This window comes from Salvelinus namaycush, chromosome 14 (genome assembly GCF_016432855.1).
Source record: "Salvelinus namaycush isolate Seneca chromosome 14, SaNama_1.0, whole genome shotgun sequence".
NCBI lineage: Eukaryota > Metazoa > Chordata > Actinopteri > Salmoniformes > Salmonidae > Salvelinus > Salvelinus namaycush.
This window is the reverse complement of record NC_052320.1, coordinates 40,908,060-40,922,141: the sequence shown is the minus strand read 5'-3', so window position 1 is coordinate 40,922,141 and position 14,082 is coordinate 40,908,060. Positions and strand designations below refer to the sequence as shown.

Below are 14,082 nucleotides of genomic sequence, written 5' to 3'. Positions count from 1 at the left end.
GCAGCGTGATAACAATACATCTTCTTTTAATTAAACGAAACGAAGAACACTATACAAACTAACAAAACAAACGAACGAACGTGACGCTATATACAAATAGTGCTGACACAAACACTACAACATAGACAATCACCCACGAACTACCTAATGAATATGGCTGCCTAAATATGGTTCCCAATCAGAGACAACGATAGACAGCTGTCTCTAATTGAGAACCAATCTAGGCAACCATAGACATACATACACCTAGACTAGACACTGCCCCATAAACATACAAAACCCCTAGACAATACAAAACACATACATCCCCCATGTCACACCCTGACCTAACTAAAATAATAAAGAAAACAAAGATAACTAAGGCCAGGGCGTGACACCCAAACACTCACATTTATTAGAGTGACACTCCAACACAAGTCGGAAGTTTACATACACCTAGGTTGGAGGCATTAAAACTTGTTTTTCAACCACTCCACAAATTTCTTGTTAAGAAACTATAGTTTTGGCAAGTCGGTTAGGACATCTACTTTGTGCATGACACAAGTCATTTTTCCAACAACTGTTAACAGACAGATTATTTCACTTAGAGTTGTCACGCCCTGACCATAGAGAGCCTTTTATTCTCTATGTTGGTTAGGTCAGGGTGTGACTAGGGTGGGTTATCTAGGTTGTTTTATGTCTATGTTGGCCTGGTATGGTTCCCAATCAGAGGCAGCTGTTTATCGTTGTCTCTGATTGGGGATCAAATATAGGCATCCATTTCCCCACAGTTTTTTTGTGGGATCGTGTTTTGAGTCAGTGCATGTGGCACCTCAGTACTGCAGGGTCGATGTTGGTTTCTTGTTTTGTTTTTAAGTTTCACAAAATAAAAGATGTGGAACTCAGAGCACACTGCGCCTTGGTCCATTTATTCTACAGACGATCATAACAAGAATTCACTGCATCACAATTCCAGTGGGTCAGAAGTTTACATTCACTAAGTTGACTGTGACTTTAAACAGCTTGGAAAATTCCAGGAAATTATGTAAAGAGTTTAGAAGCTTCTGATAGGCTAATTGACATCATTTGAGTCAATTGGAGGTGTACCTGTGGATGTATTGCAAGGCCTACCTTCAAACTCAGTACCTCTTTGCTTGACATCATGGGAAAATCAAAAGAAATCAGCCAATATCTCAGAAAAAAAATTGTAGACCTCCACAATTCTGGTTCATCCTTGGGAGCAATTTCCAAACGCCTTAAGGTATCAAGTTCATCTGTACAAACAATAGTACGCAAGTATAAACACCATGGGACCACGCAGCCGTCATACCGCTCAGGAAGGAGACGTGTTCTGTCTCCTAGAGATGAATGTACTTTAGTGCGAAAGTGAAAATCAATCCCAGAACAACAGCAAAGGACCTTGTGAAGATGCTGGAGGAAACAGGTACAAAAGTAACAATATCCACAGTAAAACGAGTCCTATATCGACATAACCTGAGAGGCCGCTCAGCAAGAAAGAAGCCACTGCTCCAAAACCGCCATAAAAATTCCAGACTATGGTTTGCAACTGCACATGGGGACAAAGATCGTACTTTTTGGAGAAATTTCTTCTGGTCTGAAAAAAATTTAACTGTTTGGCCAAAATGACCATTATGTTTGGAGGAAAAAGGGGGACGCTTGCAAGCCGAAGAACACCATCCCAACCGTGAATCACGGGGGTGGCAGCATCATGTTGTGGGAGTGCTTTGCTGCAGGAGGGACTTGTTCACTTCACAAAATAGATGGCATCATGAGGTAGGAAAATTATGTGGATATATTGAAGCAACATCTCAAGACATCAGTCAGGAAGTTAAAGCTTGGTCGCAAATGGGTCTTCCAAATGGACAATGACCCCAAGCATACTTCCAAAGTTGTGGCAAAATGGCTTAAGGACAACAAAGTCAAGGTATTGGAGTGGCCATCACAAAGCCCTGACCACAATCCTATAGAAAATTTGTGGGCAGAACTGAAAAAGTGTGTGCAAGCAAGGAGGCCTACAAACCTGACTCAGTTACACCAGCTCTGTCAGGAGGAATAGGCCAAAATTAACCCAACTTATTGTGGGAAGCTTGTGGAAGGCTACCCGAAATGTTTGACCCAAGTTAAACAATTTAAAGGCAATGCTACCAAATACTAATTGAGTGTATGTAAACTTCTGACCCACTGGGAATATGATGAAAGAAATAAAAGCTGAAATAAATAATTCTCTCTACTATTATTCTGACATTTCATATTATTAAAATAAAGTGGTGATCCTAACTGACCTAAGAAAGGGAAGTTTTACTATGATTACATGTCAGGAATTGTAAAAAAACAGATTTTGAATGTATTTGGCTAACGTGTATGTAAACTTCCGACTTCAACTGTACGGTCATACAGACAAAACACACACACACACACACAAATGAATATTCACACCACAATCACACATAGACACATTTTCACACTTCACATGTGCTGCTGCTACTCTGTTTATTATATATCCTGATTGCCTAGTCACTTTTACCCCTGCACATTGACTCGGTACTGGTACTGCTTGTGTATACCCTCGTTCTTGTTTTTATTGTGTTGCTATTTCCTTTTTTATTGATTAACTATTTTCTTACTTTTTAACTCTGCATTGTTGGGAATGGGCTGCAAAGTCTACACATGTTGTATTCGGCACATGTGACCAATACAATTAGATGTGATTTGATCTGAGTCATCAATCTGTTCTGAGAGTGAGTGAGATGACTGAAAGCACAATGTCACAAGAAACATACAAGAGATGTGCATCATGGCGTCAAATCAATACCTTCGCAACCAGCAGTTGTGAAGGTATGCAGGCAACAGCCATACATCCAGCATCCTCTATCACTTGGTCTCATTTGAGTGAAGACTCTGGTTTGGATACTGAATGTCTCTATTAAAACGACTGCTAAGATAGCTGTCTTACCTTGTCAAAAAGAGCTGTTAGCATTATTAGAGATGTGCCATGTCATGGTCATCCCTAAACATTGCCAGAGAACTGTTTTTGATAATACAACACCTCAGCATTATTAGAGATGTGCCATGATGTCATAGTCATCCATAAACATTGCCAGAGAACTGTTTATGATGATACAACACTTCAGCATTATTAGAGATGTGTCATGTGATAGTCATCTCTAAACATTCCCAGAAAACTGTTTATGATGATACAACACCTCAGCATTATTAGAGATGTGCCATGATTTCATAGTCATCCCTAAACATTGCCAGAAATCTATTTATGATGATACAACACTTCAGCATTATTAGAGATGTGCCATGATGTCATAGTCATCCCTAAACATTGCCAGAAATCTGTTTTATGTGTTTATGATGATACAAAATTTCAGCATTATTAGAAATGTGCCATGATGTCATAGTCATCCATAAACATTGCCAGAGAACTGTTTATGATGATACAAAACTTCAGCATTATTAGAGATGTGCCATGATGTCATAGTCATCCCTAAACATTGCCAGAAATCTGTTTTATGTGTTTATGATGATACAAAATTTCAGCATTATTAGAGACTTGTCATGTGATAGTCATCCCTAAACATTGTCAGAAAACTGTTTATGATGATACAAAACTTCAGCATTATTAGAGATGTGTCATGTGATAGTCATCCCTAACCATTCCCAGAAAACTGTTTATGATGATACAACACTTCAGCATTATTAGAGATGTGCCATGATGTCATAGTCATCCCTAAACATTGCCAGAAATCTGTTTTATGTGTTTATGATGATACAAAACTTCAGCATTATTATAGATGTGTCATGTGATAGTCATCCCTAACCATTCCCAGAAAACTGTTTATGATGATACAACACTTCAGCATTATTAGAGATGTGCCATGATGTCATAGTCATCCCTAAACATTGCCAGAAATCTGTTTTATGTGTTTATGATGATACAAAACTTCAGCATTATTATAGATGTGTCATGTGATAGTCATCCCTAACCATTCCCAGAAAACTGTTTATGATGATACAACACTTCAGCATTATTAGAGATGTGCCATGATGTCATAGTCATCCCTAAACATTGTCAGAAATCTGTTTTATGTGTTTATGATGATACAACACTTCAGTATTATTAGAGATGTGCCATGATGTCATAGTCATCCATAAACATTATCAGAAAACTGTTTATGATGATACAACACCTCAGCATTATTAGAGATGTGCCATGCCATAATCATCTCTAAAAATTGCCAGAAATGTTTTTATGATGATACAGCAGTTCAGCATTATTAGAGATGTGTCATGTCATAGTCATCCCCAAACATTCACAGAAAACTGTTTATGATGATAAACAGTTGTGTCATGATGTCATACTCATCCCTAAACATTGCCAGAAAACTGTTTATGACGATACAACACTTCAGCATTATTAGAGATGTGCCATGATGTCATAGTCATCCCTAAACATTCCCAGAAACTGTTTATGATGATAAACAGTTGTGTCATGATGTCAGTCATCCCTAAACATTGCCAGAGAACTGTTTATGATGATACAACACCTCAGCATTATTAGAGATGTGCCATGATGTCATAGTCATCCCTAAACATTCCCAGAGAACTGTTTATGATGATACAACACCTCAGCATTATTAGAGATGTGCCATGATGTCATAGTCATCCCTAAACATTGCCAGAGAACTGTTTATGATGATACAACACTTCAGCATTATTAGAGATGTGCCATGATGTCATAGTCATCCCTAAACATTGCCAGAGAACTGTTTATGATGATACAACACCTCAGCATTATTAGAGATGTGCCATGATGTCATAGTCATCCCTAAACATTGCCAGAAAAGTGTTTATGATGAAACAACAGTTCATCATTTATCCTTATTGCCCCAGCGGGACAGGAGTTTTGTGCAAAATAGAGTCTGTTAAATGTAAAATGTGTTTGTTTATGGAGGAGAAAAGCTTACGTAGACACTTCGAGAATGGTTTATCCGTAAGGGGTTCTGTTTTGCTGGCTACGCAGTAACAAATTTAAATTAATGCGAATTGTCTAGCTGTAAAATGTGTTTTGTCAATACATCAATACGTGCCACAATAGAATGTATCTGAGTTTAATTGAATGTTGGCTTGGATGTAGGACATCCCAATGAATGGGCCTCCTAATTTTCTATGACAAAGCCAAAGAATAATATCACGAGAGGGAGAACGTTTTAGATAAACATACATCCTCTCATCCTCTCCCACCCTTACCTCTCCTCCTTTCCTCCATCAAACCCTTCTACCCACAATATTTCTCGTCCCCCTCCCCTACTCTCTCCTGGAGAGGTAAGTCGTACATATCCTCCATCTTGCCTTTGTTGCCATGACAATGCTTCGCAGCACCTCAGGAGGAACTGTCCACCGGGTGATGATGGATCACAAGATCACTGTACTGACAGGCAGGGAGGGAGAGAGAGGAGATAAATGGGTAGAAGAAAAGAGATGAGGGCTAAATCAAGAAAATAGGAAGAGATGGCGAGGTGTATAGAAAGAGAACGTGGGGATGTACTGTATAAAGGAAGGAAGAGTGGCAAAGAGACTGAAGTAGGGACTAAAATTGTAAAGAGAAGTTTAGCCAAACAAAAGAGGACAGTTGAGAATGGCCATTCATTCCCTTATTCATTCCCACTGCTGAGAACATAGCCAAGGCTGCAGCCTGATCCGAGCATAGAAACAGCAAGCCATTTACTAACTGCTATTGTTCCACTCTGAAAGAATACATGTCATGTACCCACACGCATATACACCCCCCCACACACACACTCAAAAGTTGACTCTCACATCCCCACTTACACACGCATAATCAAACACACATTTTTGCAAATCTTAAACCAATGCTGACATAGTACATATATGATTTTGAAATCATCAATTCCATTACATCTGTGTTTGACATGAAAAGAGGAAGAGGGTTTCTGCACACACAGACAGACACACACACACACAGTTTGTTACAGACGGCCAGGACATATTTTCAAGGCCTGATGAAATATAGAACCACCCCCCAATCCTAAACACTGTAACACACACACATACAAACTCACACACACACACACACACACACACACACACACACACACACGCACAAACCCATCAACATATGCACGTGTTGTCATATGTCAATATGCATACATTCTCACACATATGGATGCATGCACACACACGCCCACACACACACACACACACACTTTCTCCCCATAATCTTGCCATTTAATAGCTGTTTCTATCCAGTCTGCTGGCTGGGTCTGACACTTGAAACAGACCCAAGTAGTCCCTCTCTGAGCTTTTACATACTTGGGTCTGTTTCACAGGCTACACTGCTCTTTCACTCCAACGCGGTTTTTACTTCCCTTCACAGTATAATAACAATGACCAGGCCCTCTTAGTCATTCAGGCAGCATGGTCTGCTTAGTATTCATAAGACTGGGCCTTTTAAGCCTGTGTTGCATCCATAGTGATCAGTCCAGAGGCCTTTAAAAGGAGCAACGGGCCAACGGATTCATGGTTCCGTTTTAGAGTTTTGGAATTGCCCCTGTATCATATGTATGTGTGTTTTTCACACGTTGCTGTGTGTGTGAGTGTGTCACACATGCACTGTATGCATGTGCATCTATACATGTGTGAATGGCCATGCGTGAAAGCAGCAATGTGCGTTTCCCTCCTTCAATATGTGACAATCAATCTCCTATCGTTCCTTGTGTATGAATGGATTGCAACATAACCTGGGCATTCATCCCGATTTAACACACAGTGGCAGCAAGGACAGAACGGAGATAGGTGTACATCAATATCACAGTGCTGGAACTACTGTAACACAGTGAGGCGCTGAACGACGCTTTGCTTTAACATGCATTAGTACAACATGTAAATGTGCTGCTTTAGCTGATACAAGCTGGCTGACTGCAGAGCAGGGGTCAAGTCCATTTCAATTCATTTCAATGTCATAGTGGGGATTCAATTCACATTGAGAAATGCACCAGGTGATTTACTATTTGTTTGTTTTTCAATTTGATGTGTACGTAAAGTGTAATGCTAGCTTGGCCCCAGATCTGTATGTACTTCAGCTGCAGATATATATATTTGAGTGGCGTTAAGTAACCCAGCTAGAACGTAACAGCCACACCACTAATACACCTGATCTTAATGAGTGCTTGTTTCCTTTGAAATGGGGTCTGTTTGAATACACTAGCTTTGTATGCATGAAAATACATTGCATGCTAGCTCCATCCAGGTGGTGCAGTGGACTAGTTCCATGGACAGAGAACAGAAGATTATAGGTTTGAATCTCACTAGATATGATGATTCAATATTTTTTTATACCTTTATTTAACTAGGCAAGTCAGTTAAGAACAAATTCTCATTTTCAATGACAGCCAGTGGGTTGACTGCCTTGTTCAGGGGCAGAACGACAGATTTGTACCTTGTCAGCTCAGGAATTTGAACTTGCAACCTTTCGGTTACTAGCCCAACGCTCTAACCACTATGCTACCCTGCCACCCTCAATTTCCCTAAGGAAATTAATTCCTATCTGTGCTTGGAGTAAAAAAAATGTTTTACCAAAAAATAACCTAGCAGTGTTATTGAAACATTCAGTAAAAGTTTTAAGGAAGTTATACAAACCAAATTATAATAAGTGTACTACATTACGTATTGGACCACAAAAAAAAAAACTTTTACATTACCATGTAGTTTACCAATAAAATGGTCTGATGGTGACGTGGACATACTCGGTATACATATCCCGAAATAAATAAATGATCTCCAATAAATTCTGATAGAAAGTTAGCAAAATAGATAAGCTCTTGCTACCATGGAAAGGAAAATACATGTCTATTTGTGGAAAAATCACCTTGATTAACTCTTTAGTCATATACCAGTTTATCTATTTGCTGATGGTCTTGCCTACACCTATCTTACAGTTATTTAAATTATATTAGAAAAAAATATTACATTTTATTTGGAATGGCAAGCCAGACAAAATTAAACTGGCATATTTATATAATGTATATGAATTCGGAGGGCAGAAATCATTACATATTAAAGCATTAGACCTCTCACTAAAGCCTTCAGTTGCACAAAAGTTATACTTAAATCGTAACTAGTTCTCTTTCAAATTAATAAGAATGTCTCACCCCATATTCAAGAATGGCCATTTTCCCTTTATTCAGATTACAACATCGCACTTTCAGTTAATATCTCAAATATCGCTCTTTTTAAAATAAGCCATAGAAAGTTGGTTGCCATTTCAATTTAATCCACCAGAAAAAAAAAGAACAAATAATACAACAAATATTGTGGTTAAACTCAAATATACTATTAGATTTAAAAATACAACTTTTTTAATTTTGTATTTTTCTTAAATAGGTATAATCTTTGTAAATGATATCATAAATAGGACTGGTGGAGTTATGTCAAACATGCAGCTACGTTGGCGGAATGTTGCATGGATGTTTGCACTGTTTCCCAAATGTTCCATTGATGTTTGCATTGTGTGTTTCTTTGTGCTGGGTCGCGGGGATAGTGACAGCCTGAGGGTATGTATGCATCGGCCACACGTGAAACTTAAATCAGTTTAAGATTAAAGTGTAGGAGTGGCTTCATCTAAGGTGGATGAGATGTAGGGAGGGACGCCGAGCTCAGGTACTATAGATGAAGATGCCTCAGGGATCAAATACTCATAAGGGGGTATTAATAATACCTTCTATAGAAGGTACAGATGCAGTATGCTGCCTTACTGTTAATAAACCGAAAGTGCTGCTGTTGTTTGATAACTACCTTCTAGAGGTGTCAAGCTCTTCCACAGGTTGAACGCATTGTCAAACACCCTCATTACAGTTTCCTATCTCGTTAATATACCGTTTTTTTTCTCTCCAAATGGTAAAAACATTGTCTGTTGAATTGATACAAAGACAAAAAAAGGGAGTGAGGGAGAATAGAGAGCTTATCGGTCTCTGTGTTGCTCTGGCAGTACTTGTCATGGATTCCGTACCAGTTGTTTGAAACAGGTTAATGATTTTATCAGTTGATTTGACAACATCATTTTCTGTTTCACAGAAATGCTGGATTAATAGATATCGTATGTGTGGGAGGTTTGAAATAAGATGTTAACTTTAAATGTAAATTATTATTATTGTTATTATTCATCCCATTACTTCTTGCATGTCTTGTATTGTGTGGTATCCCTAGACAATTGACTCCCTGTGTGAATATTTCATTAGGAGAGAAGGAGAGTCGGAGGAGAGGTAAGAGAGAGGTGGTGGGGGGGGGCAGCAAGCAAACCACACCATGCAAGGAAAAGGAGGAGGAAGGCATAGGGAAACAAAATCTGCTTTTCAATGTGCGAGTGTTGAGCAGAGGAGCTGCTGCCTGCTGTAGATTAACACACAGAGAGACGTTCAGAAGATGCTCTCAGTGAGAGGGGAGCTGACGCTGGGCTTTCATATCATGCTCAAGCTCCTGGACTCCTTCTCTGCCGGTAATAGTTGAAATTCTGCCTGCAGAGCGCTCTGTCTTGCCGACCCGCCGAGGTTGAGCCGATTGGCCACCCAGTTGCGCTTGCTATTGTTTGGTGGTTTAATCGCTCTGTGGCTCAGTGTTCTCTCTCTCTCTCTCTCTCTGTGGATCGGTGGATGGGAGCAACCCTCTGCAGCTGTAGCATCAGTCAGTGAGCCTCACTAATGCAGATAGATCAATAGCTCTTGTCCTAATAGCAGGCGAGAGAGAGAGAAGGCGGGTCAGAGAGAACAGAGCAGAGATCGCTGTGGCTAACGCTCAATGTAGCGCACTGGCACTTGTAGAAAGAGGGAATGACTGAGAAGAAGAGCGAGTGAGAGCCGGACTAGCTCTACTTTTCTCCGCAGCAGGACCCGTCGTCCATCACTCAATCCTTGCGTCCCTCCGTCCGTCCGTCCTTCCTGGGAAGTGGTTGTTTTTGCTCTGGGTGGGGTGGGGGAGCTGGGGGAGTTACAAAGTAACACTGGTCATTGATACTCTCTCTGTCTCTCTGCCGCTGCTTTGCAGGAGTGGTGCCGGCCAAGAGGAGCCCCAAGCTGGTGGTGAGTACACCACAACTCTCTTCTCCTTCATCTCCTCCCGTCTGCATTTGTTTGTGTTATTCCCCCCTGCATGCCCACTTCCTACTGGATGGATGTGGGGGCTATTTAAAGAACAAAAGATATGGAGATAAGGAAGACAGGATCTTTCCTTTTTCCGTCTTTCTTTCTCTCCCTACCCCCTTCCTTCCCTCCGTCTCTCCCATGCTGTCATACTTTGAGTGATTTAAGGGTAGCCTGGGTGCCCTGATTGAGTCATTGTAATGGTGGCCAGCTGGTAGGGAGGGCACAGGGTCACCGATGAGGGAAAAGGAGGATGAGGGGAGAGAACCACAGATGAGAGGAGAGAGGGATGGGAGGGATGAAAGAGGAGAGAGGGGCTGTCTTATAGCAGTGGCTCATGTGAGCTCACAGAAACTAGTTGAAATGCACAGAGCCAAGGCTGAGGGGAAAAGAGATGAGCAATACAAAAGGTATCGATAGAGTGAAGAGGAGAGATGAACAAATGATGATGGAATAAGGGAGAGAACTGAAGGGAATGTTGGAGCCATTCTATGGGACTGACTCACATGCTTGATCCCACAGCTACAATAGACAGAGAGGAAGAGAGACAGACTAGCTACCTCAGAACTGGAGCGGTGGGATGGTCTCTCCAGGGACAATCACTTTATTCTGAGGTTCAAAGAGCCATCGCCTCCTCATCTTTACGACTCATCTTAACCTGATGAGAAATCAATACTGGCTGTTAGGAGACTCCATCACCGCTGTAAATGACACACCCATAGCATCCCCTGGAGCCTCGTCCAGAGGGTAGAGTTGCCCCCCAAAAAACTGATCTGAGGTCAGTTTTGTGTTCTGCCCACCTATGCTCCTGAGACCGAGCAATTCATTTTTGTCCATTCGTTTTTTGGTCCGTATCTCTAAGGCCATACATGCCAGTGTGTTAGGATGTCCTGTTGTACCTTTGAGCGGACATTTTGGTATTTTCAATGATATCATATGTGTGGGAGTGTTACCTTGTTATTTCTTTCTTTCTGGTTCTTAAAAATGTCCGCCATCACAATTAGTACATTTTGTGGTAAGTGTGTGTAATTGTGTAATTTATCATTTTTTGTGAGTTTGATATTCAAAATGTTTCTAATAGATACATTTCTCACATTTGCCAAACAACAAAAGACCTGGAAAATGATAAACATTTCCCTCAATGTTGCACTAATGCATTTCCACTAAATACATATGTGCAGCAGCAGATTGGCCCAAAAAATTAAATAGTACATTATCCAAACAGGTTGTCAGATGGAAGCCTATAACCTAGAGTATTTACTTCACACAAAGTTGTCATAAATTCAAAGCACATACGTAATTGACACTGACAGCCTGCACAGGAGACCTGAATGCAGTTTAGAGCTCTCATCAGAACTGAAAATTCGATCCCGGTCTGTCCCAATCCCAGTGGGCTGAACCCCGTACCCAGGCCTGGTCCGACATCACAGAAATGAAATTAGCCCGAACCCGAAAAAAAGCCAGATTTCTAGAAACGGTAGTATGTTGATTTAAACCGGTGTTGAGAATAACAAGGTGAAGGCGGGGCAGCAGCGAAGTGAGGATATGAAGAAACAACCATTGGACCTAGGAAAAGCACATGGAGGAAAACTCACCTTAGTTATGATCAACTGAATGACGAAAATATTGGAATAAGGTAGGCTAATGCAATTGAAGGCATGTATCAAATTATTGCTTATACTGAAACTCCCAAAGTCAAATACAACCATTACAGTATACGGATTTCATGAAATCGTCGTGTGGTCACCTAGATGATCATTTTAGCACTGTTTTGATCGCGCTGCTTTGAGCCAAGTGTGGGATGACTCGTCTAGATAAATCACTGAATCTTCGTTTGGATATTTGGTAACAATCAGGCTAGGAAATGTTAGCTAAGTTGAGGTGAATGCTAATGATTATCTTTATTCTTGTTTGCTCATATATTAGCTGATCAGAACATTTTGCTAGCACATTATACAAGTGGATTTTTCTCATCAATCACATAGCAGCCTGGCCTACTCCCGACCAAAAGCATGTGACTTGGTGATAATCAATCAATGTGATTTTGTTTCACAGAATCTCTGTCTGTACATTTGGTCATTTGATCTATGGCTGGACAAGTGGAAGTGGTAGCTCATTCATTAATTTGCTCATCTATCACCGATTAGAAACATTTATCATGCAATAATGTAGCTGAAATCAAGTGTATTGTGTATTGACTCACGTAGTGTAGCCTTACTGTATATTACCTTATGTTGAGCCTCGGCTATTTTCCTGCATTCCCAGTCCCACTGAAACCCAAAATCGTGACTCCTGTCTTGTGTGGAAATTCCTAACTTTATTCTGTAATCCAAAGGTTGCATTATCAAAGCACGTCTCACCTATGCATGTCAAAATACCGTTAGAACATTTCCCCCCGCTTCTCTGCACTGTCTCATAGTGTAGAAGGGCGCCGGAGGGGATGGCTGATGTTTTACGTGCTCCTAACCAACGGCTATTTTGTTCGTTTTTTTGCATTGTTTGTAATTTATTTTTTAAACTTATTTTGTACATAATGTTGCTGCTACCGTCTCTTATGATCTAAAATAACTTCTGGACATCAGAACAGCGATTGCTCACTTTGAACTGGAAGAATAGTCATGAATTCCCCCGGTACTGCGGCTCATTCCGTTCACTAGCTCCGGAGGTCTACGTCACCGGCCTTCTAGGAGTCACTGAACTGGTTCACCACCAACCCCGAACTGTCTTGTCTCATTACGCACACTTGATTTCCCCCCCGCGCCTGTCTTCTATCATTATGACGTGACAAGAATAATTTTTCTTTAACGAGTCTGACGGGGAGGATATACTGCAGGAACGGGCCCAAATCCCTGGCATTTGCGTTAAGTAAAGATGGAGAAAAAGGGGGCGGAGGGTTGGGCTGACTTCTGAGAATTTGTAGGCAAGTGAGTAAACTCCCACTGCCATCCGTTCTATTGGCCGACGTGCAATCATTGGAAAATTAAATGGATGACCTACGATCAAGATAAAACTACCAACGGGACATTAAAAACTGTAATATCTTATGTTTCACCGAGTTGTGGCTGAACGACGACATGGATAATATAGAGATGGCGGGATTTTCCATGCACCGGCAGAACAGAGAAGCTACGTCTGGTATGATGAGGGGTGGGGGTGTGTCTATTCGTCAGTAAGAGCTGGTGCGCAATGTCTAATATTAAAGTAGTCTCGAGGTATTGCTCGCCTGAAGTAGAGTACCTTATGATAAGCTGTAGACCACACTAGCTACCAAAAGAGTTCACATCTATTTTATTCAGAGCCGTCTATTTACCATGACAAACCGATGCCGGCACTAACACTGCACTCAACCAGCTGTATAAGGTCATAAGCAAACAAGAAAATTCTCATCCAGAAGGGACGCTCCTAGTGGCCGGGGACTTTAATGCAGGCAAACTTAAATCCATATTACCTAATTTCTACCAGCATGTCAAATATGCAACCAACTCTAGACCACCTTTACTCCACACACAGAGATGCATACAAAGCTCTCCCTGCCCTCCATTTGGCAAATCGGACCATAATTCTATCCTCCTGATTTCTGCTTACAAGCTAAAATTAAAGCAGGAAGTACCAGTGACTCGCTCAATACGGAGAGGTCAGAAGATGCGGATGCTACGCTGCAGGACTGTTTTGCTAGCACAGACTGGATTTTGTTCCAGGATTCATCAAATGGCATTGAGGAGAATACCACCTCAGTCAACGGCTTCATCAATATGTGCATTGATGATGTCGTCTCAACAGTGACCGTACATACATATCCCAACCAGAAGTCATGGATTACAGGCAACATCCGCATCGAGCTAATGACTAGAGCTGCCGCTTTCAAAGATCGTGACACTAATCCGGACGATTATAAGAAATCCTGCTATGCTCTCAGACGAAC

At 40.9% G+C, this 14,082-nt stretch overlaps 1 protein-coding gene across 1 annotated transcript in view; it reads left to right on the top strand.

The window, feature by feature from the left end:
- Positions 1-14,082, top strand: part of LOC120059519 (membrane-associated guanylate kinase, WW and PDZ domain-containing protein 1-like) — an 80,053-nt gene that overhangs the window by 27,817 nt on the left and 38,154 nt on the right. The window contains exon 11 of the mRNA XM_039008642.1: positions 10,066-10,100. Coding sequence (XP_038864570.1) covers positions 10,066-10,100 — 35 coding nt within the window. The remainder of the gene's footprint in view (positions 1-10,065; positions 10,101-14,082) is intronic.